The following is a 21,287-nucleotide window of genomic DNA, read 5'->3' as shown; positions in this document are numbered from 1 at the left end:
ATTAGTCAGCAGCCAAGTGGAAGTATGATATATATTTCTATATTAAATATATATATATATATCATGGTCTCTAGAGATCCTTCCCAGCTTTCCCAGGAGACCTCACCTATGCCATGGCTGAGTCTGGATTAATCTGACAATACAGCCAGCAAGTTTTATTTATTATTTTTTGGGGAAATGTGAGGATGTATAGAGGAAGATACTTATGTCATTAAAACAAAAAAAAAAAATCAAAAAAATACACCAAAAAAACAACCCACAGGAGGACTACCTTATTTGTTTGTTTGTTTTTGAGCTCGGAAGTCTTTGTGCTCCATCTCTCAGGTGAGAAGGACAGGTGATGGGGAAGATGACCCTTAGGGATGCAAACAGCTGAGTGAGCGGTCGGTCTGGGGCGGAGAAGCCGAGGCTGCCCTTTGTCCCCCCCGGCAGCCCTTTGTCCCCCAGCAGCCCATGTGGCAGTGGACTTCGGCAGTGACACCCGGCTGCGGAAGGGCCCCGGCGGCCTCTGAGCAGGTGTGTGTGGCTGCCGGGGTGGGGGGACAGCGGTGGGAACCCCTGGCCGAAAATTAGGGGGGCCCTGGGTTGGACCAAAAGGATGGGTGCCTGGATGCTGATGCCTGGGGGCTACTTAGGGCAGGGATTTAACTCTGATTTCACCTTGCACAAGCTAAGCTGCCTCTGTTCAGACCTAAGGTTTCCACGCCCCCAACCCTGAAATTGCCTCAAAGTGCCTTAAACTTTGTGTGTGAGGGGGTGACGAGGGGTTCAGACAGTATTTGGCCATCTGCCTGTGTCGGGGAGGTCCCTGAGCCTTCGAGGGGGGGCTGAGGGTGGCATCGCCCCATCAGCTCAGGCTTCACTCACGTGTCGTCCTGGGCTCTCCTTAGGGTTTCCTCTTCTGTCTGAGATTATTATAATTGAAACTGGTGTCTCCTTGAACTGCTTTATTCTTGCTGGAGCTGAGAAGCAGGAGGAAATCTCTGTTTCCACCCCATATCCTAGCTCATGTAAGCAAAGCTCCATTTCTCCCTGACTCCGTCCCTGCTCATTTCTTTGAGAATAACTCTCCTTGTCCTGCTGGCAGCTTTGCCAGTATCCTTTCCCCTACCATGTAAAAAATGGGGTTTCAGCACCTTGTCACAGAGGTAAAGCTGATTTGTCACTTGTGTGGGGGGGGGCTTTGCAGGGCTGGCCAGGGGTGCAGGAGGATGCTATTAATACCTGGGTGCTACTTCTTGCTCTGGGAAGAGCTGGGTATCTGTTGCTTTCAAAACCAGATCATTTAAGATTGATGTTTTAAAGGGAGATTCAAGTTTAGGCAGATGTGGAGGTGCTTTTCCTTGCTTCTGGGCATTTGGGAAATTATGGTGGATTTCCAGCAGGCTCTCAAAAGCGAGGAGTAGGTGGCAGCAGACTTTATGGAGTGGGGGGGGCTTTGAGACGCTGTGAAAAACCACTGACCCAACGCACTGTGACTCACTCCTTCCAGGTCACTAAAGCCATTTGGGACCTAACCCAACTCCAAAGTGGAGAGGTTGTGATGGACCCCTGGGCCCCTGCCCGGCCACCCCAGCCCCGGGAGAGGCAGGCAGCCCGGGGGGGAAGGGGAGACGCGTACCACGGCCCCCCACCACAGCACAGGCAGCCGCTCCTCCGCACAGGACGCCCCCCTCGCCCCGGCTCCTGGGACGGGGGCCACCTCCCCCGGAGGGACACCCACAGACCGGCTTCCCGGGCCGAGTACTCGGAAAGCAGCCGCCCCAACAGACCGTATTCCAGGTGAGAGCTGCATCACCTGGCGATGCTCGCACTGAGCATCCTCCTTGTTAAACCTTCTTAAAATAAGATTTGGCTGTTCCGCTGCTCTCGTGGGCTTGTGACATGGGCGCCGCCCTCCCCATGGCACAGGTGAAGTGCTGAGCAGCCACCGACTGTAAATTCAGTGATTAGGTGATGTCCAGCTATTAAGGCAGCCAATGATTTCTATATTTAAGGCTGTGTAGCAGCTGCAGCTCCAATTTCTTCTTCCAGCTGTGACTTCTGTGGCTGCCACTTCACAGGCTTTGTCTTGTTCCCGAGGTGCATTTTTCTTGAAGGTTTGATTAAATGGAGTTGTTCTTTACTAAGTGCAAGGCGAACAATAAAAATATAAATGGCAATATCGGAGCAAAAGAGAGTTAGCAAACTCAGTTGCTGGAACAGCAGGGAGTGGAAGGATAAAATGTGGGCTAGAGGATGCTCCTGATGCCAAGAAAAAGCTTTGAGTGCTCCAGCAAATTTGGGTTGATTTTCTTGAGTTATGGCCCTCAGTGAGCTATGGTATGGATATGGGGGTTTTATGTGGAGGTGGTGTGATGCTGGCACCGGGAAGGGGGAGTGTTGTGTGGGGCTGACCAAATCACTGCATAAATTGGGGAGGGTTAAGGTGTGCGAGTGCTGGGGAGGGAAGTGACTTGGGCTGGGACTGGGCTCCAGCTCAGGGGGAGGCCTGCTTAGCAGTGTGGCGGACACAGTAGCTGCAGAGCTTGGTGGAGAAGGTGCTTTTGGGGGATTTCTCCTAAAATATGGGTGAAAAATGGTCCCTATGACAAGCCCACACCATCAAGCTGAAATTAGGCATCTCCTGACACTGCACTGCAAAGCTTTCTCATAGATGGGAATGGGAAAGGAACCAAACCTCCTGCTGCTCCTTCCAGGCATGATGCTGGACCCGCTCCTGGTCAGGAGACCTGGCTTCATTTCCATCACCATTTCTACTTCCAAAAATCGCATCCAGGGCACGTCTAACCCTAGCTGTGGTCCAGAAGCTACAGCAGCACCCTCTCTTAGATTAAGTGTGTTGTGTTTTAGGCAGGGGTATGAAGACCCCCACCGGCAGTATCCAGCAGCCAGCTATGGGGACAGCTATGCCCATCAAAGCCACCAGTGGCAGCCGCTGGCCTGGCGGGATGACAGAGGTATGGGCTTCTCCTTTGGGTCTGGGGATGGAGGCAACTTGCTGCTTGCAGAAGAGGTGATGCTTTCTCCAGGACAGGTTGTTCTCCTAGGGCTTGAGCATCTCCAGGGCTTGCTCCTGCCCATGTTCCCGGCCCATCGGTGCTGTGGTTTCTGTGCAGCACTGTCCTGAGTCTGTATCTGGGAGACATGAGCAGGGCCTAAGTGCACCCAAGGGAACATTTAATCTTGATCTGCATGGCTAAAAACCTGTGTCATTCCCAGTTTTGGGCTGAACCTGCGGATGCTGATGGTGCTGTGTGATCAAGGCGGCTACAGCCTTGTTTTAGCTGTTTCTGGAGTTCCTGCACTGAAGAAAAGGAGAGGGAGGAGGGAGGGAAGGACATCAGTGCTGTGTTGGCAAACATGTACAGAGCTTTATCATACCTTCAATGTGCCAGCTTAATTTGGAAGCAAATGGGGTGTGCACAACAAATTGTCTGACTCATTGCTTTTCTTTTGCAACTTCATTACAGCTTTTTGCTCTGGAGGGGCAATGCTAAATCTTGATTCTCTCTCTAGACCTGAGACAGGGAGAGCCTTGCAACAAGAGTACCCATTACCAGGACCAGTACTACTACAGGGGTTACCACCCCAACCTGGTCGCAACCCCCCCAGGCCAGGACAGGTAAGGGTGGGGGGTCTGGGCATCACCTGGTGCAACCAGGTGCAAAGTTAGAGGGTTTGTGGTGGTTCAAAAACTTTCTGATCTTCAGGGCTTCTGCTTTTGCTCTGTTTTGCAGGACACAGACCTATGACTCCTACAAGCAGAGATACATCTCAGTTGCCCAGCAGGAGTGGGCAGGGGGAGAAACCCTTGGCAGTGATGCGGGGGAGCCTGGCAGCCGAGAGGTAACCTCGAGATGGGCAGGGGTGGAGGAGGAAAGGCTTAGAGCTTTCCCAGAGACTTTGGGAGCAATCCATGTGTCCCTTCTCCAGCTGGGAATGAGACTGAGGAGAAAAAGGCTGATTTGGTATGTTGCGCTTAGTGCTTGACAGTCTCTGGGGATTATTATAGTGGATTATTAGCATTTGAGCTGCCCATCTGCTGGGCTGTTGTTCCCCCATGGGGCTGCACACCGCTCCTGCACAGAGCAAGACAGAAACCCAGACTTGGTGGGATGCTCTTCTGCATCCTGTCTGGGTAGCTAAAAGGTCTATGTCACTGTCATTTCTGCCCACTGAGTCCTGCTCCATCACACTCGTGTCCCAATCACTGTATTTTGCCAAGAGCAAGTTAAAAGATCAAATCAAAGCTGCTGTGGTGGTTTTGCTCCAGGGCAATGCTTTTTTGGATTCCCAAGCCCTGGCTGCATTGAGGAATCCATGTTAGGGTTAGGAGAGCAGTTGGGCTAGATTGGTGGCTGATGTAAATTATTTTCAAGGCTATTGAGTATGACCAGGATATGGGCCATGATGAACCTAAGATGCTGAAGAGAATGAGCTGCTCAGATGGGAATTGCCGGTGCTGTTCCTGCTGGGCACTTTTACGGAGCATCAGAGCCTGTCCCACCACCCTGAGAGCAGAAGATCAGTGGTGTCCCTGGTTTCTCAGCCAGGTTTGTGTTTTCTTCCATCCTTGCAGCCCTCGGGCCAGCCCAACCTGCTCCTGCAGTACCGTGAGTCAGGGCTCAGCTCCAGCAGCTACGAGCTCAGCCAGTACATCCGTGATGGTGCTGACCACTATGACCCCACAGTTTCGGGGACCTGGAGCCTAGCACAAGCAGGTGAGGTGTGATGAAGCTCTGACAAGGCGAAAACAAGGAAATAAATGGCCAGTGCTAGGAGATTTGGTGTCTTGCAGCTTGGTCCTTTTCTGGAGGAGGTCGTGGAGACCTGGGGGGCTGTGGGGTGGGTCCATGGTCTGGTGGCTCCACCCTGGTGCATGCAGGAGCTGTCTTGTATTTACCTTCTGCTTTAGGGGATGGTTCTTGCATGTGGGGGTTGCTGGAGGGTTACTTAATTCGAGGGGCCAGGTTGGGACCTGGTCATGTCTGTAGTGGAGGTGGTGTGGGCTCTGGATGAGGGGACTCATGATGATGTGTGTTGTTGCAGGGAGGCCTTCGGTGTCCACTCCAACCCCGGCGGTACCCCACAAGTTCCTGCTGCCACACGTGGTGGTGTGCTTTGGAGCTGGAGGCCAGCTGGTGCTGGTGTGTCCCCACCACCCTGCCAAGGGGCAACTAGCCTGTGTTGAGCTGCACAGCCTGGAGGTATCCCAGACTACGTTTGGTTCCATCCCTGCAGCAGCTCCTCCTGCCCCAAGTGATGCAGACACCATTTGTCACCCAAACAGCCTCCTCAGCCACCTTCCCGTCCCCTGCTGCTCTCTCGTCTCTAGCCCATAAGGTCTAGAGTCTGCATTGTACTAGCCCGTGCCTGGGCATTGCTTTCAGCCTTTGAGTCCCATTTTCTGCTCCATCAGCTCCATAAGCCTTGTGTTGTTGATAACCTGTTCACAGCAATCCCCTCTGATGGGGACAGACGTGGTCCATGTCTCCCTAAAGGACAAATCTGCTCACCTTTCTGAGGTGCTCTGATATGGAGGCTGTGTCCGTCCCCTGAGCCTACCACAGCATCTTCTCCTCCTGTTTTGCCTCCCAAAGGAGTCAGGTGCCATCTCAACAGGTGTTTCTTTCCTGGACCTTAGCACTGGGGTCCATGTGATGGTTTAAGGTATATGCTCTGGGCTTACCTTAAGATGGCACAGAGAATGGGTTCACCAGCACCATTAAATCCTTGGCCAAGGCACTGACTTTCAGCTAGCCCAGCTGGGGCTGGTCTGACTGCTGGAATCCAGCTGCTGCTCTTGTTTTTTAGGTAATCCTTCAGGACACGAAAGAGATGGAGGAGCTACAAGCCTTCCCGGGGCCGCTGGCCAGGTATGCCACACCAGCAGGTCCGGGGGCTGAGTCCTCCTGGCTCTGCTGGCATGGCTGGCCTGGGAGCACCTCTCCTTTGGAAGGAGATGTGAGCTCAAGGCAGAAATTGGGGTCCCCATGGTTTTGGGAAATATGTGCAAAGGCTGAGTCTGGATTCAGATTAGGAGTCCATCTCCTTTGCTGTGGTATAGATTGGTTTGGATTGTTGGAGATAGGGGTTTTTTTATTATCCATAGGGTGTGGTCTCAGTTTGCATATGTGACTTTATTTCATAATTTTCCCAGAAAACTGATTCTTGGGGAGATCCCTTTGGATGTCTAAAGCCCTGGGACAACCCATGGTTAAGCTTTTCCTAAGTCTTTTGTCCCCTGAGGCTGTTGAGCATGGCAGGGTCAGACCCAGTGTGAGCCTGGGGCTGAATCATGGTATTGCCAGGTTGGCTCTGTATCATACTGGCTACACCAGTGTTTCTTCTGGTCACTCAGAACCAACGTGGGGAGGGAAAAGTAGCGTGCAGAAGGAGGAAAACCATTTACAGAGCAAAGAGCTGTGTAGGCCCAGTCCTTCCCCAGCTCCATTCCCAGTCCTTCTCCCCTGGCTCATCTTGTGTCTCAGCCACCTTTTCTTTCCAACTGTCTTATTATTTTTATTATAAGACAGCAGTTCTGCCTGGTTTGCACATGGCTTAAAGGTTTCTGCTTCTGTTTGAGACCCAAATGGTTTATGTGGTCAGAAGCATGTCTTTCACCTGCACTACACCAGTTAGTTAAATAAAAGATACTGCCTGTATGTGTACCTGCTCCTGCAACCTGGGACATCCATGGCTGTAACAGCAGCACAGCAAAGCAAAACTTGAAGGTCTTTGCAGATGGATGGTTGAAAATACTGTTGTGAGGGTAGACAGAGATGCCCTTTGCATCTCGGAAATCTGCAAAGAGGCATAATAATGTTACAATATTTTAAGCATTTTTTAGCTTGATGTGGCCAGTGTGGTATGTGGTCATTGGCACTGGGGATCTTCTCTCCTCCATCTCTCACTGTGAATCTTTGGCATCCTCATCAGTGACCTGGGGACATTTTGAGTCTGAATGATGTCTTAGATTGCTTTCCCTTGGTTTTTTTTGATACCTTTCTCTGCTGCTATAGGGAAGATCTGCACAAGGTGGATGTGATTACATTTTGCCAGCAGAAGATAACCACGAGCTGTGATCTCTCAACACAGAGAGGCAGAGATTCAGCTCTTCTCTGGAAACTCCTGGTCCTCCTCTGCCAGCAGAATGGGGTAGGTGTCCCATGAGAAGGAGATGACCCTTTTGAACTTAGAAGTGAAACAAGTTTTATGCTCCTCATGTGCCTCTTGATCCAGTTGCTGTTTTCAGGGGAATGTACCTTAAAAGCATCCCATTCCCACAGTACCATCAATTGGGTTGATGCTGCCTGGATCTTTGGAGCAAACCCTTCTTGGGGATAATTTTTCATCCTTGTGAACTAGCAACAACCCAATGCTATAACAGCTTGGAAAGGGAATGTTGCCACCTTCATCAGGGAGCTAGCACTTATGCTTAAAATGGGATTATTTCCTTAATCCAATGAAACCCACCCAATCTAATCTGTGACTGCTTGCTGGAAGCAGATGAATAAGATCTTCAGAGCGAGTGCGGTGAAGGTCTTGCTAGTTGTGCTGAATCGTTTGCCTTCCAAAACTCCCTGCTGGTGGCCAAGGCTAGTTTGTTGGGGAGATTGTTATACGATGAGGATAGGAGTGTAAAAGTGTTGGACTGGAAGTGCCACCAGCCTTCACTCCTGGGGCAGCCTCCATGGGCCTTGCTCTTCCCTTTCGCAGTCCATGGTGAGCTCGGACACGGCTGAGCTGCTGATGCGAGACTGCAGGCGCCAGGAGAAGTACAAGAGGCAAAACCCCGCGGCAAACCTGATCGGCCTGAGAGATGACGAGTGGATGTCGCGTCAGTCGGGGACACTGGACCTCATCACGGGAGAGGTCCCTCCTGTCGTGGAGACGCAGGCACAGATAGTGGAGAAATTCACCAAACTCCTCTACTATGGCAGGAAGAAAGTAAGTGGTGAGTGGGGTCCAGGACACAGGGCTGGCTTTTGTTCTTGGCCCCTGTGGCCTCTTCAGGTTTTAAAAAGAAGGGTGGTCAAGAGGTGCCTTGTGGATGTGGTATCAGCCCTTTAAGCTGTTTGTACAACAGGGCTTCTGGCAGTGATTTCACAGAATCACAGAATGGTTGGGGTTGGAAGTGACCTCTGAGGATCATCTAGTTCTAACCCATCCACTAAAGCCGGTTCACCAAAGCAGATCACACAGGAATGTGTATGAGTGGGTTTTGAATGTCTCCAGAGCAGACTCCACAAGCTTTCTGGGCAGCCTATTCCAGGGCTCTGGAACCCTCAAAGTAAAGAAGTTTTTCCTCATATTCAGATGGAACCTCTGGTGTTTCAGTTTTTGCCCTTTGCCTCTCATCCTGTCGTTGGGCACCACTGAAAAGAGTCTGGTTTGTCCTCTTGATACCCACCCTTGACATATTTATCAGCATAAATAGGGTCCCCTCTTAGCCTTCTCTTCCCCAGGCTGAACAGGCTCAACTCTCTCAGCCTTTCCTCATAAGAAAGATGCTCCAGACCCCTCATCATCTTCCTAACTGGGAACTGGGATGGAGCCTTGAGTGAAGACAAGATACAGAGGCTTTTAACCATCACCATGGGGCTGGGTTGCAGCTGTGTGATCTCAGGAGATACCAAAGGTCCAGGGAGAGAGAGGAACGTTGGATGCAGAGAAGCTTGGGTGCCCAGGCTGGGAATCCAGGAAAAGACGATATTGCTATGGAGGTCCCAGCTGTTGTCATTGTGCAAGGCAGAAAGATAAAGGGGCCCTCGTGAATGCGGAAGAGTTTGTTTGGAGGTTATTAGTTAAAGCCAGAGCACTCATCAGGGCTCTGCTCCGAGCTGGCTGGGCAGGGGTTCCTCTGGCAGAAGAGGAGGGCAGGGCAGTGGGGTTACTGCAAATCCTTTATCTTCACCTCGGCTGCAGGATGCTCTGGTCTGGGCCATGAGAAACCATCTGTGGGGCCATGCTCTCTTCCTCTCCAGCAAGATGGACCCTCGGACCTACAGCTGGGTGCTCACCGGGTAAGTTGTTGGAGAGGTTAAAACAAGGTGCGAAGCTCTGCAACTGGCTTTGCCAAGCCTTTGGGTGCCCTCAGCCTCAGTGCACTGAAAAAAAAAGCATTGATTTTGGAGAGGGGGCATCCATCTGGGTGGGCTTGAGTCCTTTGAGCTTCCTGATGGACATGAGAAATGAAGCAGGAGCTGGAAAGCAGAAGGAAAGCCATTCCCTGGTGATGTGGGGTGGATTTATTCTAAGACAGGCTTTGCCCTTGCTGCCCTAGCAAAAGCAGCCATTGGGGAAGGGGAAGCTGAGCTATCTTCACCATGATCCAGCCTGGCCTGAGCTGTTCATCCCACTTCTATGAATGTTTTTTTTGTTGGAATCAACGTACTTAGTCCAGATTGGGCTGATCCCTTCAGAGAGAGTTACGTGTAAATCTTCTGTCTTGTGCAACCTGAATCCTTTTAAATAGGTTTTATCCAGCACTGTTCTGGAGACTTGCCTGCTCTGGAGGTGATGCAGATCATCAGCCTGGTGGGCTGATGAGCCTTCCTGCCATCTCTGGGAAACCCCTCAGGACACTGCTTTCCTGGGGTGTTTGGGATGTGCCCTTGGAGGTGAATGAGGGTTTGGGGTCCTGGCATGGCAGCCCATCTTTGTCTCCCCGCAGGTTCACCAGCACGCTGGTCACCAATGACCCCCTGCAGACCCTCTTCCAGCTCATGTCGGGAAGGATCCCACAGGCAGCACTGGTCCGTGAGCAAGAGGCATAATCCTGTGCTTGTGTCACCTGCTGTGACACCCACTCTGTGGTCACCATGTCTGCTCACCTGCCCTCTCCTCTCATCTCCCTCCAGTGCTGCGGGGATGCCACGTGGGGAGACTGGAGGCCTCACCTGGCCGTGATGTTGTCCAACAAGGTTGGAGACATGGAGCTGAACCACCGAGCCATCGTCACCATGGGAGACACTTTGGGTGAGCAGTTGTGAGCAGTTATGTTCCTGCTGTCTTGCAACAGCTGGGCGGGCACCTGCAATGTCACCATGCATGTCCACACTGGCATGGGCGCACGTCACTGCTGAAGTGGGGTGCACACACCTGTACCCCAGAGCCGTCAGGCTCAGACACATCCATTAGCTGTTCTTTTTGTAGCGGCTGGACCCAGGAGAGACACGTGTGACTGCAGGGACTGAGACTTGCTCCTAGTTGTGGGGTCCCTCAGGGGTTTCACGGCAATGACAGCACCCTGCAGAGGTGAAGCTGGACCTGGGACCTGCACAGGCTGCCCTGGTCCTACCACTGGACTTGAAACCCCCTTCGTGGCACAGAAAGCAGCAATCGGGGAAAACAGACAAAAAAACAGGGAGAAGGGAAGGTCTGAATGGACAGGGAAGCAAAGTGGAGGCAGTTGGGTTTGGGTTTTCATGTGAGCTTGGGGGCCTCCAAAGCAATGCTCACCATGCAGAGACCTCTCTCTCAGGACCGTTTGTCTTCTTTCCCTCCCATCCAGCTGGCAGGGGAGCAATCGAAGCAGCTCATTTCTGCTACCTGGTGGCAGATATTCCTTTTGGTTACTTTGGGGAGAAGGCAGCCCGCATGGCTCTGCTGGGCAGCAGCCACCGGTGAGTAAACCCAGGCAGGCAGTGACATGTCCCACCTTCTCCCTATCCCCAGGGTCTCACTTTTATGCCAAAGCAACCCCTGTTTGTGGGTTTTTACTGCTCTTAATGTGAGCTTTGCTGTGGGCCTCTCCAGCCGCAGGCTGGCATGGTGGTGGAGCTGTGACTTTACATGTGGGGCTGGCTGGGGGGAGAGTCCTGCTCGCTGAACCTCCCCTCTCCTCTGCAGTCAGGCTTTTGCCCAGTTTGCCAGGACGGAGGCCATCCAGAGGATGGAAGTCTTTGAGTACTGCCAGCAGCTACGACAGCCCGAATCCTTCCTGCTCCCCTTCCAGGTAGCAGAGATGCACAAGCACCTCTGGTGCAGCAGCTCAGACTTGTCCCAAAATACGCACCCTGAAGCCAGGAGGAGTTGGCTTAGGTGAGCTTTGAAGGTGCCTTCCAACCCAAACTACTCTAAGATCTGCTCTGCTTCCCTCTCCCGAGGTGTACAAGCTCCTCTACGCCTCTCGCCTGGCTGACCACGGGCTCCCAGCCCAGGCCCTGCAATACTGCGAGCAGATCGCCACCGTGCTCCTGGGACAGGATCCGACCAGCCACCCTGTCCTGGCCCAGCAGGTGATGAGGGTGAGTCTCATACCCCCTGCATCCTTGGCAGGGTGGTACCCATTCAGGACCTGGTGCTGTGGTAAGCATCCTCAGGGCTTCTGCATGGCCGGGGTGGTTGGCAGCTCTGAGCAACCCCGGGAGTTTGTTGCCTGGGATGTTCTGAGCATGACAAAGCCAGCACCTCCACAGGGTCTCTAATACTCACAGATTTAGGGTAAAAAAAACAAAGGAATTTTGTTGACTGCCAAGTAGGAGCAGAGTTATTTGGAAGCAAAGGGTGTTTTCTATTCTGGAGGGACTTTTTGATCTTCTAAGTAGCATTGAGTTAAGGAGCTGAAGTGTGAGTGCTTGGCATTTCCCCACATCATCCCATGGTTGCATTTCCCTGCTGTGGGGTGCTCTTTTGGGGTGACAGTGAACAGGAGCGTGTCCCAGCTTGTAGCACTGAGCCCAGCTCCTCTGCTTCATGGGCAGGGAGGGAAGAAGCAAAATGTCCCAGGTCCACCTGGGCTGGTGGGGCTCTTGGGACAGCGGCTCTGCCTGCTCCATGCACATCACCAGGGTGGTGATAAGGCTGGCCGAAGTAGTCTTCCTTCGGGAAGGGGGCAAAAACCATGGTGATGTGAGATGGGGGGCAGCAAGGATGCCTGCCCGAAGCAGGTGCTATAGAAATCGCCCAAAACTAGGCTGGCGCAGCCCCCCCACCCCGTCGTTGAAACCTCTTTACTGTCTAACAGCCTCTCAGATCTGCCGTTCTGCTGGGGATAATGCTTCTCCAGGGAGAAAACACTTTCATCTGAAAAACTAGTGCATTTGTAGATGCTCTTGTCTTTGATGTTTTAGACTGTGTTACAAATTATGATACACATTAGTGTTTGATTAAGACTTCCCCTCTTTTGAAGCTAGGGACGATATACAACCAGGTGCTAGTTCATTAATATTGGATCAAAGTGCACATTAGCTTTTGGATTAAACATTCCCCCTGTTTAGGAGTAATCATGCTTATAATTTCCTCTTTCCTGCAATTGATTTAGGATGAACACACGTGTTTGCGAAGAGACGGGACAGTGGGTCTGTAGGTAGCGTGAGCTCCTGGCTGGGTGCTGGGTTACTGGGCTCTCCATGGTTGTCCCATGTCCTGGGCTGGGCTCCACCCATGTGGGTTGTGTCCCCCTGTAACCTGGAGGTAGAAAGTGTGTTTTGTGCTGGTTTAGAGTTAGATTTTAAAAAATTACTTAGATTTTTAGCAACTTCAGGAATAGGAAGAGAAATAGCTGGTGGGGACTGGCGTGGGGTGGTAGCTGAGACCTGTGTGGTTGCGGAGCGTGGCTGAGCTGCAAAGTCACCTCTGGATGGCTTTTGGTGGCCCTTGATGCAACAGCCTCATAGCAAAGCTGGGAAGATAAATAAGCATAAGACGGATGAAAGGACCTGGGAAGGAGCTTGATAAATCCCCAAGAAGTGAGTTGATACCAGTAAGCGCAAATTCAGTAAAGCCTTGAATGAAGTCTTTGGGTGAGTGTTATCTCCCCTCATCCAGCTGTCTTAAAACTGGACCCATGCCTAAGCAATTTCTCCAGGCTGTGATTTAGCTCTGCAGGGAGCCCTCCATTGCACCCTGGGGCTGGTGGGATAGGTCACCCCAGAAGAGCCTCTTGCTCTGTTGGCAAAAGTTGGAGCCCCATGTCATTGAGATGGCTGCAGCCAGGGCGGCACAGACCCCTCTCTTGCAGGAGAAATTAAACCTGCAGCAGCAATACCGCAGAGAGGGACCTGGGGGAGATAGTGGAGCGCGGGAAAAATACCAAGCAGCAACATAACAGGATGCTGTTGCAAAGAAAAAAAAAAAAAGTTATAAGGTTATTCTGGTCTGTGAGAGCAAGAATGACACCTCTGAGACAAGGAGGCGATAATCCCCCCATGCTCAGGTCGCAGGGGTCTTGACTGGGACACTGTGCCCTGTTTAGGATGCTGCACTCAGAGAGGGCGCCAAATTGGAGCAAGTGTACAAGAGAAGAGCAGAGGTGATAAGAGATTGAGGGGAAAATGACCTCTGAAGGAGTCAATCTTATTTTTTTTTTCCAGGGAAGATATGCTGGGGGGAGGAAGTGGCACAGGAATGTGATAACAGCCCTCGGGCATGCAGGAGGCTGCTCCTTAGGGGACGGTGCCTGCCTGTCCCCGCGGCTTCTGCAGGAGCAGGAATCGAGAGGCTTAGTTTGCAGCACGGAAGATTTCACTTAGATATTAAGAAAAAACTCTTTAGCTGTAAGGATGTTAAACATTAGGACAGGCCTGGGAGGCTGTGAAATCTTCTCCTTGGAGATTTGTAAGTGCAAACTGGACAAACGCAGGCTGCACGGGCTGGCGTGGGCACACAGGATTTTCCTGATGGTTGGCAGATGGATCAGGTAACCTCAGAAGGTCCCTCCCAGCCCTGTTATTTGTTTTCTGTGTGGTTATTAGCGATGTTAATGCTTGTTGCAAGGCTGGGCAAGGAAGCGGCTGGGTGAATCCTTAGCTCAGACCCTACCGGCTCCATTCACCCTCCTGGGGCAGGGATGGGGTTGGTGCACAGCCCTGGGCTTGTACCAGAGCTCCTGGTGGGGTGTCCTGCAAACCTGTGAGTGCCTCGGGCTGGCTGTCAAGTGGGATTCAGAGGTGCTTGTTTAGCTAAGAGGAGAAAAGGCTGGTAATAGTTACCTGCCTCTCTGATGTGAAGAGCATCTTTGACATCTCTGCGGAGGTGGCTGAGACAGCCCTGCTGGGAGACTCTCTGCTGTGCACCGGACAGGCCAGCACCTCTCCACAGCAATGCAGGAGAGAAAATAAATCTTGCCCAAGAGGCTGGTGTTACTTTAACCCCCATATTATGAAGTGCAGCTCTGGTGCTATTTTCCCCTGGGCCTGTGTGCCCGACCGCGTGCAATTACTGCGAGGGTCGGTCTCTCCCCTGCGGAGCTGAGATGTGAGGAGCCCCGTGTCCCTCCTGGCTCTGCAGCTCGGCGAGCGGCTGAAGCTCTGCGACCCACTGCTCCTGGAGATGCCGGAACAGGACCAGATGCTGGAGCCCGACTGGCTGGTCCAGCTGCGAGCCTGCTGCTGGGAGTGGGAGGTAAGGAGGAGGGGGGATGCTGGGGGGCACCGTGTCCTGTGTTGTAGTTTGCCCGTGGAAGCATCTTCCTTCCCTGCCCTGAATCCCAGGAGACAGGTATGGAGGTTTGAAGGCTGTTTTTACCTGGGTACCTTTCCTCTTGGCTTGTGAGCTCAGATGTGGTCTTTGCATTTGGACACACCGGTCCAGCAGGAGCAGGGGGGTTGGAACACCCGAGGTGTGAGCAGCAAGGGCTGCAGAGCCTCACATGGGGCAAAATGCTCCTTGTCTTGGCTCCAGGAGAGCAGGCAGGGGCTGTGGTTGGCAAATGACAGTCTCTTCTCGTGGCGAGGATGTTGTAGAGGGCACCAGTGGGGCATCACCTTGCACACGTATGCTCTCAGGTCCTTTAATTCTAGTCTGGTCCTTGGGTTAATGCTCTCGGTTCAGGTTTCATGCCTGCTTTTGGTTTTATGCCCTGTTCTGTCTCCAGTTTTCCCTCCTGCCTGCTCTCAGCAGGGCAGCGGTGCTGCAGTCTCTTTGCTTCCTGGGAAGGAGCTGTGGTGGCACTGGTGTGGGTCGAGAGCCCCAGGCCCACCAGCGCCACGCTTCCCTTTACATGGGCTTTGTGCTTTCCTTAGTCTTTGCCCTGTGCCATCTCTTTTTCCAGCTGTTTACCATGTTTTCCATCTGGTTCCTCACAGGTGGAAGATGACTTCCCTCTGGAGGTGGCACCGTCTCAGCCAGAGCTCTCCTGGGCTGCTGCATCGATGGCAGGTAAAGAAAACCAAGCAGCAGGTTGCAGTTGTAGAATCACAGAATAGTTTGGGTTGGAAAGGACCTTCCAAGCTCACCCAGTGCCCCCCTGCCATGAGCAGGGACACTTTCACCAGCTCAGGTTGCTCAGAGCCCCGTCCAGCCTGGCCTGGGATGTCTCCAGGGACGGGGCATCCACCACCTCTCTGGGCAACCTGGGCCAGGGTTTCATCACCTTCAGTGTCAAATTTCTTCCTCATGTCCAGCCTGAATCTACCCTCTTGGAGTTTAAAACCATCAGCCCTTGTCCTGTCGTAACAGGCCCTGCTGAAAAGTCTGTCCCCATCTTTCTTATCAGCCACTTTTAAGTATAGAAAGGCCACAATAAGGTCTGCCCAGGGGCTTCCCTTCTCCAGCTGACCTCCCCAACTCTCTCAGCCTGTCCTCCCAGCAGAGCTGTTCCAGCCTCGGATCATTTCTGGGGCTCCTCCGGCCCCTCTCCAACAGGTCCATGTCTGTCCTGTGCTGAGGGCTCCGGAGCTGGACGCAGAGCTCCAGTTGGGAGCCCAGTGACTGCGATGGGCTTCTCCACGTGCAGATTGTGCTGCCTGGGGCTGGGAGGCAGCTCCCTGCTCCCTGGAGCATCTCTCAGCAGCTGCTCCTCGCTCTGTACATCCCCACAGAGCTCACAATTTTGCTCCTGCCTGGATGCATCCCCCTGGTGTGGGGCTGCCAGGGACAGGCTGCAAACTGAGGGGTTGATGCTGGTGCCCTCCATACCAAGCCTGAGTAATTGGGCCTAATTACTGCGGTTTCAGGAGTCCCTGTAGGAGGAGAAGGGAGGGAGGGCGGCTGGACAAAGAACGTGCATCCCAGCTGAGCCCCGGGGCAGACGGCCCTGTTCCCAGACAGTCCTCTGAGGATGCAAACTGGAGCTGAACTAAGGAGATTTCACACTTGCAGAGCAAAAGATTTGGGAAGGAGCTGGTCCCTCTGCACACCAGGCTGCAGCATGCGTGTTGGCAAAGGCCCAGTGTTTCTCCTTCTCTGCTGCCTCTTTCATCCCTTTGCTTTGCCTCTTGGTGACCCAGCAGTCCCCTCCAGTGACAATCCACCCAGAGTGTCAAGAGATGTCAAGAAGAGAAGCAAGAGCCTCCCCTAGGTGGCTGCCAAGGGAAGGGCTGGAGAGCTTTCCTGGCTGGGCAGCGCGTCCATTGGGATGTCCCATCGAGGAGAAGTCAGGGGCTGGTGACCCACTGGTGTTGCTTCACAGTCATCTCCATCAGCAAGAAGTCCTGGCACAGCTTGCTGCTGCTCAGGTCTCACTTTCTGCTGGGAGCATGGGCACTGATGGGTGGAGAATAAAGGCTGGTGCAGACAGGATGAAATGTGAGAAATTCCTCCAAGATGTTTCTTCCTATCAGCTTTCTCTGCTGCTGCCAAATTCTGATTCACAGAGCTCTCCCAGGCAGTAAAAAGGATCGTCAATCCTGATTGCCTTCTGCTGCTATCAGGGCTGAGGCTCTGATCATCCTTGCCTGGAAACAAATCACAGGTGTGATGGGATGGCTTCTCCAAGAGGCCAGATCTGCTCCATGTGGCCTGTGCAGCTCACTTTCCTGATGCTTGGCTCTTTTGTTCATTGAGAAGGGCATCCAGAGTCACCCTCTGAGGGACCTGCATGCAGAGAAAGCTACCTTGGTGCTGAATTCATCCATTTTGGAAAGACAAAGCCCAAATCAAGGTGCCAAGCTGGGATCCACGTGGTTCACAGCAACCTCCCTCTCCATCCTTACATCCTGGGCTGTCTCCCTGAATTTTTTCAGCTGAGCTTGCTGGGCAGCATGGAGTTGAGCATCCATCCTTCTCCCTGTGGATCCTGAGCAGCTCGTGGGTGTGAAGCCAGCCCTGGGTGGGCTGGAGGTGATGCCAGCAGGCAAAGCCAAGGGTTTTGTAGTGCTGCATCCAAGAGGTGCCATAGTCTGTCCCCAGGCTCAGATTTACAGGGTCTGGGTCCTGCCTGGCTGTGTCTCACGGTGATGGGAGAGAAACTTCCCCGTGCCCAGCACGTTTCTGGCCGGAGGCTGCAGAGCTGGAACAAGCAGTACACACACCTGGAACCTACAGCGGTGGGCCGCCTGTGCTGTCTGACATCAGACAGAGCAACGCGCGTGTGTGTGTTAAATAAAACAAACCCCACTTGCTCAGCCTGCCTTTCAAACAAAAAAAAGTCAACCCTGACTAAATCTGCCTAAAGCAAGAAATGAGTACGTGGGTGCTACTATGGAGCAGCAATGAAGGCTGTGACATCCCCGTGATATTTTTTTTTTTTTTCCTGCTCAGGGTGTGCAGCAGGAGTGGAAGGAAAAGGCTGGAGCCCCCAGGCTCCTCCGAACTGCTGGGGGTGTGTTTGCTGCTGGTGCTTGGTCTCTGTGCTTCCACAGTGTTTCTCTTCCCAGTTCATTTGCAACCTCAGGCATGTTCCTAGGAGGTTCTACCCCATCTTTCACAGCCCATTTTCTTTGATACCTCTGAAAGCTGCTCGCTGCCCTCCCTGCTCCTTTGCCCACACGTGGTCCCTGGGGTCCCTTCTTACCCCCCCCAACACCTGGTGATGTATAATGGAAAAGGGGAGAATGTTGCACAACAGCCCAATGAAATTACAAACACAAGAGTGACTTTTTTTTTTTTTTTCCTCCAGATGGAGAGCCTGGCTATGAACTACCACAGAGTGAAAGCTACCAATATGACCAGTGGAACCAGCCGGTGCCACCCCAGGGACCCAGCTCCCATGAGGACATGTCTCTCCAGCCCCCAGCACCTGTTCAGGTCACAGCACTGCCAGTGCTCAGTGTTGGGCAAGAGCTGCAGCCCCCCGCATTTGGCCCAGGGACCATCACCCCTCCTGGAGGGGTTTTTGCTGAGCCTGCTCCGCAGACGGTGCCACCAGCAGGTGAGTGTCCCAGCCTTGCTTCTCTGCAAAAACACCTGTCCCCAGATAGCAGCAGTGGGATGGAGTGTCCCTCTGATCCCCCGTGGCACGCGTGTCCCTTCAGACACTGCTCCCTGCCAGCGCTGCCTTCACCCACCACCTTGTTTCCCCCACCTTTGCCCAAACGTGGAGCCACGCTTGTCCTGGTGCCGTGCACGCAAACTGTGCGCGTCCACCAGCGCTGGCTGCCCTGGGCAGGAGGGTCTTTGTTTTTGGAAGACCTTGCCCAAAGCAGCAAGTGAGGGCAGCTGCAGGTTGGTGGCAGTGCTGTCACTTCCCTGCTGCACAGGAAAATCAGCTTCGTGTCAGGTTTTTGAGATACACTGATGCAGCTTTGTGGTTTCCTCCTCCCTGGTGCTGGCAGGGACCTGACTGGCTTTTTGCATCTCTTGGAGGGACATCTCGGCTACACAGCCTTGCTCTGGGGTGGGATGATAGAAAATGAAAATGGCTCTGGTAGATATGGTGGGAAATGCCCAGGCTGGACCCTGACTGTGTCCTTCCCTCTGTTCCACAGGAGATGCTGGGGAGGCCCAGGGTGCCCCCCTGGCCCCCAGTGGGGTGCAGCCATCCCTCCCAGCTGAGCAGGTGAGTCAGAGGGGTCAGGGAGACGATCCCTTGGGGGTCCTGGTGGAATTTGGGACTCACTGGCTTGTCCTTACAAGCACTTAACTCACATGGAAACCCCCATCATGGTGCCAGCTGTCCCCTTGGGGACCTGGTGGGTTAGGATAGCCGTGTCTAGCCATGGGACCGCGGGCTGCCCGCTGCACCCCACTGTGGGTGCTGTCCCTCCCCACCTCCTGTGTAAGGGACATGGGGGTCCCTGGGGACACTATTTGTTCAGGCTGGCATAGAGGAGTCCTGGGGACATTCTGATCATGCCGGAGGTGGCTCCTCTGGGAACACCAAGTGGCAGCTCCAATCTCCGATGCCAGGAGGAGGTAAAGGCAAGGGCTCGCACCATCTCGGAGGGCTCCACCGTCTCCTTGGAAGATGACAGCCGACCTTCCTCGGACAGCGTGGCTGAGGACACTGCTGAGGAGCTGGCGCCAGCGGAGGAGGTGAAGCCAGGCGAGGACAAAGTGCGCGTGCTGGAGCCGATGTGAAGCCTTGTGCTCTGAGCTTGTTTGTCCCTGATACCTGCTGTGCCTCCCCTTGCCAAAATGGTGCCCACTCCTGGTGGGCATCTGGGTGACCACAGCATCCTCCCCATCTCATCCAGCTCTACTCCTTTCTTTCATGGCAACCTCCATTTCCCAGGGCTCTGGATTCAGATGGTTTGGCTGGTTTCGAGCAAAACCCAACAAGGAAACATCTTCCAAAGCTGCGTCTGAGATAGCCCCAGACTCCCCCACTCTGGGACAACAGGTAGGGGGTGAAAGGCTGTCCTGTCCCTGGGTGACACCTAGGGTTACAGCCATGGTGACAGGTGACACATCTTCCCCCTTCACCTGCTATTTCTCCCTCTGTCCTCATGCAGCTGCTGGGCCGTGCCATTGCACAGCTCTTCATGGCCGTAGCCACTCCGTGTGGGGACAGAGTGGGACCGAGAGCATTTGTAGCCTGGAAGTGAATCTTTGATTAATAATAATTGAGAATTTATAGAGCCTCTTTGATCTGGGAGGTCCTCCAAGTGCTCAGCAAGCTCTGCGGGGATCGCTTGCCCTCCACTGGAGCGGAAAGCAGCAGCTGCGAGCAGCGCTGCTCTGGCAGGTTTTAGGAGCTGAAAGGAAAGAAAAGCCCCTTTAATTGGAAGAGCGGCAGAGAGAGGGAAGCAGCTGTGCCTGGTTACCCCGGTCCTGGCTGAGTCCTTGGGGTGTCACATCCCCAACTGCTGGATGGTGGGCTTGGGGGCAGATGTTGGAGTAAAGTCCTCCCCTGGAAGTTTTCTCCTGGTTGAGAATGACCTACAGTCCTGGAGCAGGAAATTTTGGGATATTCTTCCAAACCTAGCAGGAGAAGAGGAACAGAGAAGGACACATGGACCCTGGTGGCCCCTTACACTGTACACAGGCTTGGTGTCTAGCTCCTGCCTAATTTTGAGCTCTCTAGGTGGTTTAGCTTTGTGAGAGAGGTTTGCTCCCCCTTAGCTCAGGTTCCTGCAGCTCTTGTGGTACCTCTTCAGCAGGATGGGTGCAGAGCTGCACCCCAAAAGTGTGGTGTGGTATCTGGTGCAGAGTTCTCACCGTGCAAGGAGCTTCTGCTCTAAACAGGTTGATGTGATTTCAGGATCAGATGTCACCATCCCCCCTTGATGCTCCTCTCATGGCTGGGACAAGCCCTTCAGCTCAGCCTCCCACCAGCAACCCTGGTAAATGTGGGTCCCCTCGCTCCTCTCCCCATCAGCCTTTCAAGAAGCTGCTTTTCTTGAAATTAAGGTGGGTTTTTTTTTTCGGTTGCATCTCCCAGGAGGAATGCGAAGTGAAAATACCTTTGCTGATACTCCATTGTCTGTTGAGGTGAGGAGAGGGAGGTGTATCCGCGGGTGATGGAGGGAGGTCCCGGACACCTCTCTGCTCAGGGGTGGCTTTCAAATTGGCAGGTGGCCATTAAGTTTCTCTTCATCCCTTCCAGACCAGCTCCAACGAACCCCCCCCACCAGTGGGGACGGTTCCCCTCTTCAACCCTCTCCAGGTCTCTCAGGTGAGAGCATCTTGCTGGGGTGTTACTGGATGGGGTGGAGGGATGGTTTTTGGCTTTGCTGGGGAGGCTCCTGGCTTTGGGTGTGATGCCAGATTGCTAGCAATTTGCCATGGGTGGCTGGGGTAAAAGCCCTGGGTATAGGGTTTGGTATTTTATAAGAGAATAAATTAGGGGAGGATAGTGTTGGGGGTGGTGTGATGGAGGAGGGTGCTTGTGGGCACACCCAATGACAGCAGGTCCCACATTTTGTGGTACAGCTTTCCCTGACACCATCTCTCTCTGCTTCCCAGCTCGCTGCTGCTGCTCGACCCAACCAACCCAGGCTGCTGTCCCAGCGGCGCTACCCCAACCTGCTGTGAGCGGAGAGCTGGCGGGGGAGAGGCAGAAATGAACAGCAGTGGAAATGTTTTTAACAAAAATGGTGTCTGTTTGATTGTTTTTGAGAGGGGGCCACAAGTTTCGTGGATTTTGGTGCGGCTTAATGTTATAAAATTAATGGGAGTGTGGGGAAAAAAAAGGTGTCCGGGGAAGAGTAGTCTGAATTGGGTTATAGGGCTGTACC

At 53.2% G+C, this 21,287-nt stretch overlaps 1 protein-coding gene across 1 annotated transcript; it reads left to right on the top strand.

The window, feature by feature from the left end:
* Nucleotides 1-453: 453 nt before the first annotated feature.
* Nucleotides 454-21,084, top strand: SEC16B (SEC16 homolog B, endoplasmic reticulum export factor). The gene is made up of 26 exons (XM_065649096.1): nt 454-516; nt 1,493-1,782; nt 2,854-2,960; nt 3,520-3,625; nt 3,741-3,849; nt 4,583-4,724; nt 5,053-5,210; nt 5,818-5,879; nt 7,026-7,161; nt 7,723-7,953; nt 8,932-9,029; nt 9,680-9,761; nt 9,867-9,984; nt 10,520-10,631; nt 10,858-10,963; nt 11,115-11,255; nt 14,239-14,352; nt 15,036-15,108; nt 17,789-18,040; nt 18,597-18,667; nt 19,018-19,164; nt 19,343-19,450; nt 20,312-20,393; nt 20,492-20,541; nt 20,657-20,725; nt 21,016-21,084. The coding sequence occupies exons 1-26, from the start codon at nt 454-456 to the stop codon at nt 21,082-21,084; spliced, it is 3,096 nt and encodes a 1,031-aa protein (XP_065505168.1).
* The last annotated feature ends 203 nt before the right edge of the window (nt 21,085-21,287 follow it).

This window comes from Caloenas nicobarica, chromosome 20 (genome assembly GCF_036013445.1).
Source record: "Caloenas nicobarica isolate bCalNic1 chromosome 20, bCalNic1.hap1, whole genome shotgun sequence".
In the NCBI taxonomy this organism is placed as follows: Eukaryota; Metazoa; Chordata; class Aves; order Columbiformes; family Columbidae; genus Caloenas; species Caloenas nicobarica.
This window is presented reverse-complemented; position numbering and strand designations above follow the sequence as displayed.

Bases quoted from the DNA above. Each gene is read 5' to 3' on its own strand.
- SEC16B (XM_065649096.1), top strand. From the start codon at position 454: ATGTGGCAGTGGACTTCGGCAGTGACACCCGGCTGCGGAAGGGCCCCG. The intron at 18,668-19,017 runs GTGAGTCAGAGG...CTCCGATGCCAG, and splicing joins CATCCCTCCCAGCTGAGCAG to GAGGAGGTAAAGGCAAGGGC. The intron at 20,542-20,656 runs GTGAGGAGAGGG...CATCCCTTCCAG, and splicing joins ATACTCCATTGTCTGTTGAG to ACCAGCTCCAACGAACCCCC.